This window comes from Muntiacus reevesi, unplaced genomic scaffold (assembly GCF_963930625.1).
Source record: "Muntiacus reevesi unplaced genomic scaffold, mMunRee1.1 SCAFFOLD_99, whole genome shotgun sequence".
NCBI lineage: Eukaryota > Metazoa > Chordata > Mammalia > Artiodactyla > Cervidae > Muntiacus > Muntiacus reevesi.
The window spans coordinates 404345-420745 of NW_027078034.1; the positions used below are offsets into that span (position 1 = coordinate 404345).

A 16401-nucleotide genomic window follows, 5' to 3' on the forward strand; every position below is an offset into this window, starting at 1 on the left:
ACATTTCATTTTACCATTTTTCAAAGTTATCAACTAGTATTTGCTTGTAGAGGAATTCAAAATGTATAGGAGATTACAAATAGAAAAGTCCCAATAAAAATTTTAAAATTTCATTTCTTCTGTTCTGCTATTTTACACTTTTCTCTAAAAACAATGACTGTAAGCGTTTTGGCTGGATATTTTTACTTGCCCATCTCTACCATTACACAATAAGTTTTTGATCTTGTCTTTGTAGCCCCACAGGTGATTAGCATTTGATGAATGAAGAAATGAATGAATAATGAATTACCAAATGATGTAAGTAAATGAAATATCTTTAAAATATATTGTTATGTAAACTTGTTAAGAAGCTACCTTAGTTACATTTCGGACTTTCTTCATAGGATTACATGTGATTCAAATATAATAGTGATTTAATTATGATGCTTTGTCTACAGTTTTCTTTCAAATGCTTCCCATGATGCTTCAGGAACCTTCTACTGAGTAACAGAATGAGAAGTTTGGATGATGACAAGGCAATTCATCAAGGCTTTTGTGTTTTTACATGACTATCTGATCTCGTAGCAGTAATGCCGAGAATTTTCATGGCTTACTTTACTTTCGATATGTTATAAAGCATAGTCAATACATACTCTGCTATCTAATGTGCTCAAGTGAAATGAACTGCGCTGATTGATCATTTGGATTTGTCAATGTTTTAAAAATTAGTAACATAATTCTAAATTAAAAAAGACATAACGTTGGCAGTCTGATTAAAATGAAGGACGAGACAAACCAACCTAGTGAATAGATTACTGGTGTTATGAGTAAGAAACAGGACCCAGTTCATATCTAGTTTTCAGGTTCAGTGAATGAGGTTCTTTCCCAGGTCATTTAGCAGAATTTGTTGAAGATGTCTAAGATATTAACCTTATTAACATTTCTCAGAAGGCTGGTTGAGGCTTGAAGCCTTCTTCTCTGCTTTGCCTCACAGGATTTGGAAAGGCTAATGAAACAACATTAGCAAGTTTCTAAGGACTTTGTGGGTAATGGCTTCGCAGACAAAGGCCTGGAGAGACTTCCTCTGTCCTGGGAAAACGCAGGTGCGCCTGCCTGGTGGGTGACTGGGTCAGGGTGAGGAATGGACCCCAGTAAGCTGTTGTCATCTTTCGGCCCAAGGATGTTGCTCCATTTCATCCACTCACCCTGGAGAGCAGAGTATGATTGCTCAACCGTTGCTCAGAAATGCGTCGTTGATCCATTTCTTCTTAAAATTGAATGCTTATTAGCACCGTGCTAAACATTTTACAAACACCATCTGATTTAATCCTTACAATGAACCTATGAGAGAAGCACTACTCTTTCCCTTTTACAAATTAGGATCCTGAGGCCCAGAACTAACTTACCTGCACAAGATCAGACAGCCCGAGAGAGGCAGGGTGTGAGGCCTGTGCTAACTTCAGAGTCTGAACTCTCAGCTCAGGTTACACTGTTAACTGATCTTCACGGGTGCTGCCCAATGGGTGGGTGGCAGCAACTCAATGATGCATGTCTCAATTCCTTGACTTTATCAGACTACAGATACATCTAACTCCTCTGAGCTATTACAACACTGTCTGTATCATTCATTTGGCAAATACCATTTATTGTCTTATACAGTTTATTTGATTCTGTGTATAAACATATTTTAGTTTGCATTAATTGGGGATCTTCGGTTGCAAGCTACAGAAACTAACTTCAACTAACTTAAGGGCTCCCTACTACTCCCCAACTGCAATATGGGAAGAATATCGGGTGATTCACAAAATCAGAAGAAAAAAGAACCACTTCATCTTGGGAAGATCACAAACAAGGGCAACTTTGGAGATCTTTATAGAAGACATTTATGGGTGTTCTCTTTTGGTGTGAAACGGGGAGGATTTAACTCTAAGTACCTTCATTCAAGCAGTGTCGCCTGCCCAAGATTCACACTCCCGGCAGAGATGGAGAGTCTGATTGGCCCAGTTAGACCAATCATCTGCCTAATCTTTGCAGAGCATGGGGACTGTGATGGATAATCTTTCAGGATCCAAATGATCCTACTGTGATATGGGAAGAGACACAATCCATGTCTAGATTATTGTGATTAATTTTATATCCCCTGATGCAATACTATAATTTTTCAGGCAGAAAAGACAATCTATGGTACAAAGACAAGGCTAAGAGGCAGGAAATTATTAAGACAAAGGACCCAGAGAAGAAGCAGAGAAATCACAATTCTTAGAATGATGATGCCCTAGGAAGAGGCACATAATTTCAGCCTCCATCAGTAAAAGTTAAAGTATTCATCTATTATACTCTTAGCTGTTCCTCTGCTCTCTTCTACTTTCAGAACTGTTCCCTGTGATAAATTTTATGGTTCGAGCAATCTTACAGGAGATTATTCCTCCTGAATAAACAAATATGGAAATGAATTTTTATGAACACAAGTTAGATGTAGTTCATTTCATTTATAGCTGTAGCTAAATAAACTTGGCTTTAAAAAAGCTAAGTAAAATTATAATGAGTGAATTTTAATACAAACCACTTCAAGATTTTTTTTTTTTCAAATTTAAATTTAGGTTGGGCCTACAAACTGCCTTAGGAAAGCAGGTGGTGTTTTGGATTAAATTTTGTATTATTCCACTACGTAGAAATCCTTTTAGAAAGTTCTCTTTCCCTAAGTGCTACAGTATTGACTGGTCAACCTGACCTCAAAGTAGTTGCAGAGGATCAATGTTGGCTTAGCTACAGCTTGGCAAAGACTGGGAGGTAAGATAAGAGCTGTTGGTCCAGAAAAACAACCCACGATAAAGCGTTCTTTTAAACTATAGCAAATGCATATATTCTAACAAAACAATACAAAATTTCTTCCAAACAACTCTCAGATCTCTCTGCACGTATTTTAAAATCATCTGCAAAACCATAAGGATCATGGTTGTGTGATGAAAATTCAATAGAAACCTCTAAAGATTAATAGTAACATATGGATAATCATTAAAGAAATTACATTCAATACCCTAAATTTTCAAACAATTGCACCTACTCTGCTTATATACATATTTTTTTGACATGCTTGCATGTTTTAATACACATATATCATTGCATGCTTTACCTTTTTCTTTGATGGCTCTGGTAATCCTACTTCATGATCACAGCAGCCATGGCTCTCATCTCCTATCACAACATACCAAGAAGGAAGAAGATATAGAGGCTAAAGACCCTGTATGTCTTATGAACTTTCTTTTTTTTTCAGTTTGGACAATCTCTCTCGAGATCTCTTAGCAGACTTCCTCCTAGATCTCACTGACTAGAGCTGGGTTTACACAAATATGTATTCCTCAATCAAACATAGGCAAAGGAGAGCTGGATTGTCATGGCCTGCTGAGACCAGGCCAAGCATGCTGCCCATTATGGTTTGGGAGGCTTCAGAACCTGGGCCCCATCTTCAGAGATTCATATTTATTTGGCTAGAGTAGGGTGCAGATATCAGGAGTTTTAAACATTTCCACAACTCTAATATGCAGCAGGTCGGGATCCAAGAGTCTATGCCAGCTTTGGTGTTTCACTTTTGTCTGGCCTGTTCCTACTCTGTAAAAAGCAGAGCTCTGTTAGCAGGAGGAGCAGGCAGACCCCACAGCTCACAGTGTCTACCAGAGGAGCTGACAGTAGATCAGGTACACGGCCTCCCTAAGAGAGCATATCTGAAATCTACAGAAGACATTGTTCATTTAGGCCCTTCATGAATTTAATTCGTCAATCTTTATAGAATGTATACCACTGTGGAGACCCTGTATATGTATAAGGTAAAAACTGGGAGTAGAGTATACTTTATCTTGTAAGTCCAATTTCCTTGTAACAACCTTCACTCAGCACCTAGAATGAGATCCACATCTAGTTACATTAGGTGCTAGGTTCAAGCAGAGAACAGAGATTCTGCCCTAATGCAACTTACTTTCAAGAATACAGTTGTGCTCTAAACATTGAAGAGAATTGTAAAGAAATTCATGCAATGGTTTCCTCCTTCCATGAGTTAACAATTCAAGGCTGCCTGTTCACTTTCTACTGTTTAAACTCAATATTTAAGTACATACATGTTCTAGACAGATACTGTTACACAAAATAATCCTAGTCACAAAGACTGCAGGCTTAGATATAGGGGAGATATACTAAAGACGTAGTATATTATAGTTAAGTGCCATGAAGGAAAAGAATAGGCTCTTATGAGAGAGTTACAGGGCAACATAATTGAAATGAAAGGAGATCCAGAAAGGCTAACTGTTTAAAGTGAGATGGAGACAAATTTAAATTCAGATTAAGGCACATTCCTTCCATTTCTTAATTTCTTTTTTACTACCTTCTCTTCTAGCTGACTACCTGGAACTTCTTGAAAGACTCACCATCTTGCCAGTGAAATTGATCGAGATGTTATCTCAGAGAAGCTGCTTTCTCAAGATTTTTTGGGCAAGACATGTGCTCATAGACTCATGTTTGTCTTGCTTGCTATATTCTCCATTGTTTCTTATCACCTGATTTCCCTTTTTTTCATATACTCCTCTCCCCCTTTTCATCCGCCCCACTGTCTTTTTTCTTCCTCTTTTCAGAATATGAATTGCTCCTAAATGCACTTAGTACTCGGAGAAGGCAATGGCACCCCACTCCAGTACTCTTGCCTGGAAAATCCCATGGACAGAGGAGCCTGGTAGGCTGCAGTCCATGGGGTCGCTGAGTCGGACACGACTGAGCAATTTCACTTTCACTTTTCACTTTCACGCACTGGAGAAGGAAATGGCAACCCACTCCAGTATTCTTGCCTGGAAAATCCCTTGGACAGAGAAGCCTGGTAGGCTACAGCCCATGGGGTTGCAAAGAGATGGACACCAACTCAGCACCTATGCATACCAGCATACCATATCATGGTGCTGCCAAATATTAAAAGCTGAGAACTCTTAAAGCCACAAGCACACATGTGAGCTGTCTTCCAAAAGACAAAACAACAACAACAAAAACCCCAAATTATGTTAATTTGTTCAGAGGTATGAATGATGTAGCCTACACCATTGTAATTGACTATGCCAAAGCCTTTGACTGTGTGGATAACAATAAACTGTGGAAAATTCTGAAAGAGATGGGAATACCAGACCACCTGACCTGCCTCTTGAGAAATCTGTATGCAGATCAGGAAGCAACAGTTAGAACTACACATGGAACAACAGACTGGTTCCAAATAGGGAAAGGACTATGTCAAGGCTGTATTTTGTCACTGTGCTTATTAACTTATATGCAGAGTACATCATGAGAATTGCTGGGGTGGATGAAGCACAAGCTGGAATCAAGATTGCTGGGAGAAATATCAATAACCTCAGATATGCAGATGACACCACCCTTATGGCAGAAAGCAGGGAGGAACTAAAAGGCCTCTTGATATAGAAACGAATGAAAATGAAAACACAACAACCCAAAACTTATGGGACACTGTAAAAGCAGTGCTAAGGGGAAGGTTCATAGCATTACAAGCTTACCTCAAGAAACAAGAAAAAAGTCAAATAACTAACCTAACTCTACACCTAAAGCAACTAGAGAAGGAAGAAATGAAGAACCCCAGGGTTAGTAGAAGGAAAGAAATCTTAAAACTTAGGGCAGAAATAAATGCAAAAGAAACAAAAGAGACCATAGAAAAAATCAACAAAGCTAAAAGCTGGTTTTTTGAAAAGGTAAACAAAATTGACAAATCGTTAGCCAGACTCATCAAGAAACAAAGGGAGAAGAACCAAATCAACAAAATTAGAAATGAAAATGGAGAGATAAAAAAAAAAAAGAAAATGGAGAGATCACAACAGACAACACTGAAATACAAAGGGTCATAAGAGACTAGTACCAGCAGCTCTATGCCAATAAAATGGACAACTTGGAAGAAATGGACAAATTCTTAGAAAAGTATAACTTTCCAAAACTGAACCAGGAAGAAATAGAAGATCTTAACAGACCCATCACAAGCACGGAAATCGAAACTGTAATCAGAAATCTTCCAGCAAACAAAAGCCCAGGACCAGATGGCTTCACAGCTGAATTCTACCAAAGATTTAGAGAAGAGCTAACACCTATCTTACTCAAACTCTTCCAGAAAATTGCAGAAGGCAAACTTCCAAACTCATTCTATGAGGCCACCATCACCCTAATTCCAAAACCAGACAAAGATGCCACAAAAAAAGAAAACTACAGGCCAATATCACTGATGAACATAGATGCAAAAATCCTTAACAAAATTTTAGCAAGCAGAATCCAACAACATATTTAAAAAATCATACACCATGACCAAGTGGGTTTTATCCCAGGAATGCAAGGATTCTTTAATATCCACAAATCAATCAATGTAATACACCACATTAACAAATTGAAAGATAAAAACCATATGATTATCTCAATAGATGCAGAGAAAGCCTTTGACAAAATTCAACACTCATTTATGATTAAAACTCTCAAGAAAGCAGGAATAGAAGGAACATACCTCAACATAATAAAAGCTATATATGACAAACCCATAGCAAGCATCACCCTCAATGGTGAAAAATTGAAAGCATTTCCCCTAAAATCAGGAACAAGACAAGGGTGCCCACTCTCACCACTACTATTCAACATAGTGTTGGAAGTTTTGGCCACAGCAATCAGAGCAGAAAAAGAAGTAAAAGGGATCCAGATTGGAAAAGAAGAAGTGAAACTCTCACTGTTTGCAGATGACATGATCCTCTACACAGAAAACCCTGAAGACTCTTCCAGAAAAGTACTAGAGCTAATCAATGAATATAGTAAAGTTGCAGGATATAAAATTAACAACAGAAATCTCTTGCATTCCTATACACTAACAATGAAAAAACAGAAAGAGAAATTAAGGAAACAATACCATTCACCATTGCAACAAAAAGAATAAAATACTTAGGAGTATATCTACCTAAAGAAACAAAAGAGATGGACAGGGAGGCCTGGTGTGCTGCAGTCCATGGGGTCGCAGAGTCAGACATGACTGAGCGACTGAATTGAACTGACACCACTGTAAAACTTTGCAATTTCAGCTGTGGGTTATAGGCCTGTAGCATTGATATTACCTGGGATCTTGCTAGAAATGCAGAGTCTTAGATCATACAAAACCTGCATTTCAACAAGATTCCTGGTTGTTTCATATGTACATTAAAATTGGGGACTTGCAGATGCAGAGAATCCTAGAACATAAAGTTATGAGAATTAATAATCTTACTTCCTAGACACCATTGTATATTTAACCTTCCTGGCATAGCCATTTTTGCTTTCTCAGCACTTTTTCATTTCTTTATATTCTCTAAGTTATCATATGTTGCTCTTTTCTCATTCTATCTGTAGCACAAAATATTACATATCTCTAAGATCTAGAAAATTGTAGCTGATCAGAGTCATCCACTGCTTTTCTTTCTTCATTCAAAATATCTTATTTAATTTTGAAAAGCTGTATTAAACTTAGTTTCTAATTCCTTAGAATAAACAGATACTAACACAAATATAAACTGAGACATATTAATTAACCAATGTTTATCTTTAATAGGAATCATGTACATCTTACTTTCTCAAAATTTCTATCCAGTTATTTAGATAATTTTGTTATGTGACGTGCTTACTTTTTTAGATTCTTTTCTAAGAAGTATTTTGCTATCTGCCTTTTCTTTAAATAAGAGCCATACCACCTCAGGTAAAATAAACTTGGTCTGTTAACAGAAACATTAGACAGTGTTTGGTCTTTAGATGTTTAAATATATTTATATCTGTAACATTCTGGAGAGGGAGGTCACTGTTGTGTGGAATATCAGCTCTGAACATACTTGGCTTGAACCTCGAGCAATCCAACCAACCTTGGATCTTCTTTGTCTCCAGATCATCTACAAATGTGAAGGTTTTTTCCTATGTCAATAAAGAATATACACACACATATGAGTTTGATTTTGTTTTTAAATTAAACGTTGAGCTAATATAAAATAAGATTTATAAGGTATGTGTAAGGTATCAAGTATCATAGTACAATGAAATCCATGTAGCCACTGCCCAGTTTAAGTAACATAACATACCTTTAAAATCCTGCCCCTGCTAGATACCATAATCTTCCCTTCCTGCTCTCTAATCACTCTAGAATTTTATGATCATTTCCTTGCTTTTTCTCAGTTATACAACACTTGTAACTCTAAATACTGTTTATTTTGAACTTTTATATTAATAGAATCATATGATATATATTCTGTGACTTTTTTTTTTTTAAACCTGACATTATTTTCCTGGTATTCATCTGCAGTATTTTTTGTAGATAAAATTCACTAATTCTCACTACTCTGTTGGCAAATACTGAATACACCTTAATTTATCCATCTACTACTAATGGAAAGTTGGATTATTTGCAATTTTTTGCTATTAAAACTGTAGAGGGACTTTCCTAGCAGCCTAGTGGCTAAGAATCCGCCTTCCAATGCAGGGAATGAGGGCTGATCCCTAGCCCAGGAACTGGGATCCCATAGGCCATGGGACCTGAGCCTGAGCGCCCCAACTAGAGAGAAGCCCACAGGCTGCAGTGAGGATCCTGACGTAACCAAAAGTAAAATAAATGCCAAAAAAGTGAAGCCGCTGCACTGACAGGGTCTTTGTGTTTATGCATTAAGGACACGAGTCTCTTTATGGCAGTGATTCAGTCCTCACTGAGTACCACTGACTGACTATGTTTTATGATAAATGACATGTAATAACTCTTCTATATTGATTTTATAAGGACTTGCTTTCATACAAATGACAGCACATGATAAATTTAAGAATAATATTACCACATTTCAACTTTTTGGAAAATGTATTTCATAGAATCAGAATCACATGATCCTCAAAATTCAAGTTTACAACTGATCTTCACAAGAGCCTTATCCATATACACAATAGTTATTCAGAAGGAAAAATTCGATACAGTATTTTAGTAATTACATGATTTGTAACCAATACTGAATTACTGAAAGCTGGAGAACTCTCAACGAATTACATATAGGATAACCATTCTCAAATACAAGAAGCGAGACAATAAAGGAAAATTTCCTGTTCAGTCGTAGAAAAATGATAAAGGCATTTATGATGAGATAAATGCTTTAAGTTAGTACACAACCTACTGGGCGAATAAAATTACCACACTGGTTGGTAGTTTTGCTCTTGAATATATGTGGTATGGCATCATCCATTTTGGAGAAGAAAACGGCAACCTACTCCAGTGTTCTTGCCTTGAGATCCCAGGGACGGGGGAGCCTGGTGGGTCGCCGTCTATGGGGTCGCACAGGGTCGGACAGGACTGAAGTGACTTAGCAGCAGGATAGCATAATAGTTAATCACTGTGGATGGTGACTGCAGCCATGAAATTAAAAGATGCTTGCTCCTTGGAAGAAAAGCTATGACAAACCTAGACAACATATTAAATAGCAAAAACTTCACTTTGCTGACAAAGGTCTGTAGAGTCAAAACTATGGTTTTTCCAGTAGTCATGTACAGATGTGAGACTTGGACCATAAAGAGGGCTGAGTGCCAAAAAACTGATGCTTTCGAACTGTGCTGGAGAAGATTCTTGAGTCCCTTGGACTGCAAGGAGATCCAACCAGTCAGTGCTAAAGGAAATCAACCCTGAATATTCATTGGAAGGATTGATGCTGAAGTTAAAGCTCCAATATTTTGGACACCTGATGTGAAGAGCCGACTCACTGGAAAAGACCCTGATGCTGGGAAAGATTGAAGGTGGGAAGAGAAGAAGGTGGCAGAGGATGAGATGGTTAGGTAACATCATCGACTCAATGGACATGAATGTGAGCAAACTCTGGGCAGTCCATGGGGTCGCAAAGAGTCGGACACGACTGAGCGACGGAGCTGAACTGGGAGAGAGTGAAGGACAGGGAAGCCTGGCGTGCTGCAGTCCACAGGGTCACAGAGTCACGTCTGAACGACTGAACAACAACAGTTAAGAATGTACATCCTGAAGGAAGATTCGTAACTCCTCGAGTGACCTTGAGTATGTTACACCACTCTTCTGTGCCTCAAGGCCCTCCTTATCTGTAAACTGGGTCGTGATAATAATACCTTCCCCACAGGTTCAAATGAGATTAAATGAGTGAATGTATGTAAAGTGCTCAGAACAGTGTTTGACACAGTAATGTTTATTACATTTCAGCTGTTATTGTATCTGTTCCAATAGCCAACACAGATGTGGCTATGCACTACTATGTATGAAATAAGACTAAGGATTAAATGAAACTTCACAGCAGATGAAAGTTTAATTTATCTAAAATTAAGGATGCAAAACACTTCTTGATGACATGGAGAACACCAAGATGAGTCAGACTAATCATGAGCAGTCAAAGGGATCTATAGTCTAGAAGTGGAAACTAAATTGCTGACAGATATAAGCAGAAATCAATACGACACTGTAAATCAACTGTACTTCAGTCAAGAAAAAGTAAACAAATGAACAGTCCCATCAGAAAATAAACCTTAGACAACTATCAAGGCAGAACCTGACACACACACACTGACACGGCAGCGCTGTCAATAGGCTACACTTACTCGACTTGTTTCACATCAGCACAGTGCAAAGGGCTTTATGTATGTATTATTCTATTTAAATCTCATGACAACCTGGTGAGGGTGGGTACTATGAACGAACACCATTTCTATCTGCCAGTTCAAAGAGTGCCTTCTTCTAGGATTTTTCCTTGTAAATCCTAAATGTCACAAATCTTAAATTCCTAATAGTCAGCTTAAGACTATTTTACTAAACAGCTTTACTTACACTTTTTGCTTCTCATCTTTTAGCTCACAGTATTTCTTCCACGGGGAATGCCACTTCTATTTTATCTGTTAAGTTAGTATCTGACTTCCAGAGACTAACATAAATGCTTTCCTTCATGAAGCCTTCCATGATGCTAAAATCAAGAGTGATTCTTACTCATCTCTAACTGAGGTTTAAACCTGACTCTATCATACATTAGCTATGGGATCGTGGTCACATTACTCTACCTCTCTAAGCTCTGATTTTCACATGTATAAAATGGCAATGGCAATAATATTAGTGCCCACCTAGAGAGTACAGGTATTATTTCTGCTTTTCAAATAAGGAAACTGAGGCTCAGAGAGGTGAACTAACTTGCTCCAAACCAGGCAGTTTTACCTGGAGGCAGATTATGAACCCATATCCAGGCTCCCATGCTCACAATCACTCCACATTCCATTCCCTTACTACCTTCCAAACTAAAACAAAACACAGAAAGTCATGAAAAACCCATCCCCAAACAAAAGCAAAACAACTTAATGTCTCAAAATGATACAACAGAAAGATAAAATACACAGAGAGAGCCATATAAACTTGTATAAATATTCCTTTTTTCCTCACAATTTACTAATCTTGTCTGCATTTTATATGGCGCTTTCCTCCTGCACTAAAATTAGAAAATGTATAGCATTTCTAGAGGAATATTTAGGGGAAAATAGATATATATAAGGATGTGCAATCTAGGTAGGTTAAGAGAACTAAAGCATACCTGGAGTAAGTTCTCCTCTTCACATAAATGTTTATCAACCTTCTCGTAGAGGTTATCGAGGCCTTTTTTCACTTCTTTTCCAGGATACTCTTTAATAACTTTTCGGAGTTCTTGCTTGTTAAACGCAAGTTGATAGCTCACTTCCTCCTCTCTTATACCCTGTGCCACCCGAGCTTCCACACCTTCAAAGAAGTGCTTCAAGGAAATGAAAAGAAACAACGGCTAAGAACGGCTCTCACTACCACTTAAATTAAAAAAAAAAAAAAATCTGACTATAAAATAGTATATATCCACTGTGTAAAAATCAGACAGTGTGTGAAAATATAAAGGATAAAATAATAATCAGCTATTATCACACTACTCAGAGATAAGCACTGTCAAAAGACTAGAATTCCCTCTAGTCGTTTGATGTGTGAGTATGAAAATGAGATTAATTTTGTATGCTATATTTTTCATTTAATATTTTAAGTTTTTCCCAAAGTATAAATTTTAATGGCTGCATCATGTTCCGTCCAATGACTATACTATGTTTATTCATTCCTTCAATATTTTTCACTTTTTCTCTTGAAGTTGGCAAAATCTACTCATCAAAAACAAAATCTATTATAAATACAGCTATAAATAACTTTCATACATAGGTATTTACCCACATTTTTGATGACTGTCCAGCATAAATTTCTAGGACTATAATTCCTCAGTTGAGGAGTGTAATTGTTAAGCATTCTGAAGACTCTTCATATACACAAATTGCTTCCCAGAAAAGTTCAGTTACTTTATATTTCTGTCAGCAGTATATGACACTATTTAATCTTATCATACTATCATCAGCATTATCATAACTAAAGAAAAATCTTTGTCATTTTGAAAAGTGTAAAAGGGGGACTTTCCTGGCAGTCCAGTGGTTAAGACTCTGCCCTTCCAATGCAGACGGCATGGATTGGATCCCCGGTGGACGGACGGGGATGGGGAACTAAGATCCCACATGCCAAGTGGTGTAGCCAAAAAAAAAAGGTAAGAAAGGTTTATTTGTCATTTTATTTCAATATTCTTCAGCTAGAAATGAAGTTTATCTGCTTTTCATATGCTCAGTAAGTACATTCAGAACCCATACCCATTTATATATTGGGATCCTAGTGCTTTCCTGATTGATTTTAAAAAGATCTTTTATATTTAGCATACTGACTGTTGTGCTGTTATAAACATTCTTCTCAGGTTGCCTTTAAAGTGTAATTGGTTTTTTAACATGTATATTGGCAAGTCTTTACTTGAGCACAACATGATTTAATACTGACAAGTCAAATCCCCTCTCTACTATTCTCTAAAATTTTCTTAGCAATTATTTATTTATTCTTCATTAAATTATTACATTTTTAATAATAATTTTCTAGACAAATCTGTTCCAGATATTTAAATTTTTTTTCTACACAGATTTTAATTAATGTATTTATTTTTCTATTTTACACAGATTTTTAATTGGTTATTATAACATATAGGAAACAAATTGTTTTTTGATATATATATATACCTTGACTAGGTTAAAAAACATACTTTCCTTCACCAGATGAGACAACCCCCACAGGTCACACACAGGTGATTGTAAGCCCGAGGGCCTCCCAGGTGGCGCAGTCACAGACTCCGCCTGCCAGCAGGAGACACAAGAGGCCCAGATCTGACCCCTGGGTGGTAGGATTCCCTGGAGAAGGAAGCAGCAGTCCACTCCAGTACGATTCTCTTTCCATATATCTTTATGTTTCCGTCTTACTGCATTGGCTAGAGCTTCTCTAACAATGTTACATAATAAAGGATTTATCAATGTGTCTGCTCTAAATTTGATTTCAAAGGAAGTTCCTTTATGTTGCAGTTACGCATCATGCAGGCTTTAGGTCTGAGACAGACCCTTTACCCTAAAGGAACATCTGCCTGTTCTTCAGTTTACAAGGCACTGGTTCTGCGTTTGAATTGCTGACAACAGATAGACAATTTTTATTTGACTCTAACTTCAAAACAAAGATGACTAATCACACTGTGGACCTAATTTGTTAGAAGGGTCCATTTAAGCTTCTACTATGTTGCAAAGTTCTCTAAAACTACCATTTCTCATGTTTAAAGATCAGATTTGCTCTGGGGAATGACAAGTCAAGAAAGGAAGGATAAAGAAAAGGCAATGAATAAAACAATTTTTTATTTTCTTTTTATCTTGATAGAATTTTCAAAATCTTCATCTGAGCTAGGGATAAAGGTTAGCCATTTATGAGGTAAGAAATGGAAGACTGGTATAATGGAAAAGGCTAAATCTATGGTTAATCCCCCTGCTTTGCTACCTGTCAATTACTATAACTTTTTATTTACTTCCAGTTTCTTCATTTGTAAAACAAGGATAATGCTATCTTACCCCACATCATCGTTTACAAGAATTAAAAGAAATAATGTATATAAAACATCTAGCAGTGTCTGAGCAGCTTCAATATCTCAGTCCATCCTTCCTTATCCTCCTGCACCAGTGAATGAGCAAATTTAAATGTCTGTTGTGTTACTCACGTCTAAACACAGGTTCAAAACCAAGAAAAATATACTGAATGAAAATATGCTTACATTTAGCTTTTCAAGAGGTTGTCCTAAAGAGTATATGACATAAGACGGAAGGTGATCTGTGTTTTTTTGTTTGGCTTCTTTTTTTATCAGTTTCTAGACATGAGATTTTCAAATGAGAAAGTGTTGCAAAAATATGGTGGAAGTTTTCCATCATGAGGACATCCCTGGGGGTCTTCTGGCTTTCGTTTGCTACTTTCTCCACTAAAACAAAAATGGAAAAAATGTAACGATGACCTGGTATGAATATGACCACATTTAGCTATGGAAAAATTACATGATTTTTTTCATTTATAACTTTAAGAAGTAAGCACATTTCTGGACTTAATCAAATAAAACATACTGTATTGAAGGATCGACCTAAACCTAAATAAACAATCATTCTAAAACAGTTATATATATATGGCTAAATTTGGATTCCTATTTCACATCTTTTAGCCAACCAAATCCTAAATTGTTCAAGTGCTTAAAATGTCAAAGGCAAATAAATGAATGCAATTGTAAGTACTAAGAAAAATAAACCTAATTAAAGAAATAATTCTGTGGTAGTATGAACTTTCTAAGAATGGCCCAAAACTGAGAAGTCATAAAGAGAAAGACGAATAAACTTAACATATAATTTGGAAGCTCTTACACAGTAAAACTGTGTAAGCAAAACTGATTTATATCCTTCTAGGTTAACAAAGGATAATAAGACTGATAATACTGAGAAATACTGGGTCTCGAGGCAGATGTGACAGAAACTTCCACTAAACGCTCAAAGGACCAAACAGGTATAATCTTTCTGTGTGGTTATTTGGCAGAAACTCAACAGACACAAAACTTCTGACCCAGGAATTATTTCTAATAACTGATCCTAGGGAAATTATTGGACAATATACAGAAATATACAGAAAACTGGAAACAAACCAAATGCCTGTTAACAGAAGATCTGCTAAGTAAACAATGACAGATGGAACTCTATGTAATCATCAGAAGTGACTACGGTTATCTGTATCAGGAGACAAGGACAGACACTAGAATCACAGAGTCTAGCAGGTTCCAAACAGGGTGTAAGGTGTGAGAAACATTTCAAATTACAGAACACACAATATGTGCATGTCTGTCAGGGAGAGAGATATACTGAAAAGTTCACACAGGTAAAAATTAAATGTTAACCTTTGTATGATGAGATTACAAATTACCTTTAGTTTCTTCTTGATTTTTAAAGTCAGTGTGCTGATTTTGGGGGGTATGTAATGAGCATATACTACTTTACAATCAGACAAAGCAAAGCTACTTTGAATTTTAAAAGAAATATCAACCATATAAACATTCAATCATGTAATTTATCATCTTTCCCCTAAACCTGTTTCCACCAAAAATGTATTATCTCTAACTGTTGAGATAATTCTACTTTGGTCATTTTTTTTAGTTTTAAAAATTCCTGAATTGATGCAGTCAGATCATTTATTTCAAATTAAACACATCCACACTGTTTCTGTAACTTAACTGTGTGATCTGACATAGCTAGATGATGAATTACACTATTTTAGCATTAATTTGGGCTTCCCTGGTAGCTCAGCTGGTAAAGAATCGGCCTGCAATGCAGGAGACCCAGATTCAGTAACTGGCTCGGGAAGATCCCCTGGAGAAGGGATAGGCTACCCACTGCAGTATTCTTGACCTTCCCCGGTGGCTCAGATGGTAAAGAAACCACCTGCAATGTGGGAGGCCTGGGTTTGATCCCGGGGTTGGGAAGATCCCCTGGCTGATTGCACGGCAACCCGTGCCAGTATTCTTGCCTGGAGAATCCCATGGACAGAGGAGCCTGGTGGGCTACAGTCCATGGTGTTGCAAAGAGTCGGACATGACTGACTGACTAAGCACACACACATACAGACATCACTGTTGATCAGCTCAAGAAGACTCTTGCTAAAATGCGAATGTAATCCACAAGGTCATTTTTGTGTTTAAAAAATGAATTTCAACTTTGCATACTGATAGCCCATATGAACCCTAAAATATAAGTAGTTCCTGGTAAATACAAAAGGGTTTTACACACTGTTTTTCAAATTTAAGAAATCTTTATTATTATTATAATTTTTAATATATATATATTTTTTTATTTACTTGTGCCAGGACTTCATCGCTGCATGTGGGATCTGGTTCCCTGACCAGGGATTGAACCCAGGTTCTCCACATTGGGAGTGTGGAGTCTTAGCCACTGGACCACCAGAGAAGTCCCAAATTTAAGAAATCTTTA

At 37.0% G+C, this 16401-nt stretch overlaps 1 protein-coding gene and 1 non-coding gene across 2 annotated transcripts in view; both read right to left on the minus strand.

Moving 5' to 3' along the window:
• Positions 1-7361: 7361 nt before the first annotated feature.
• Positions 7362-16401, minus strand: part of LOC136155424 (exocyst complex component 1-like) — a 41625-nt gene continuing 32585 nt past the window's right edge. The window contains 4 exon segments of the mRNA XM_065917150.1: positions 7362-7923; positions 11568-11762; positions 14160-14243; positions 14245-14360. Of these exon segments, the coding sequence (XP_065773222.1) occupies positions 7711-7923; positions 11568-11762; positions 14160-14243; positions 14245-14360 (608 nt within the window). The 3' untranslated portion in view covers positions 7362-7710.
• On the minus strand, positions 16305-16377 carry TRNAG-CCC (transfer RNA glycine (anticodon CCC)). The gene has a single exon. It is a non-coding gene; the product is annotated as a tRNA-Gly (tRNA).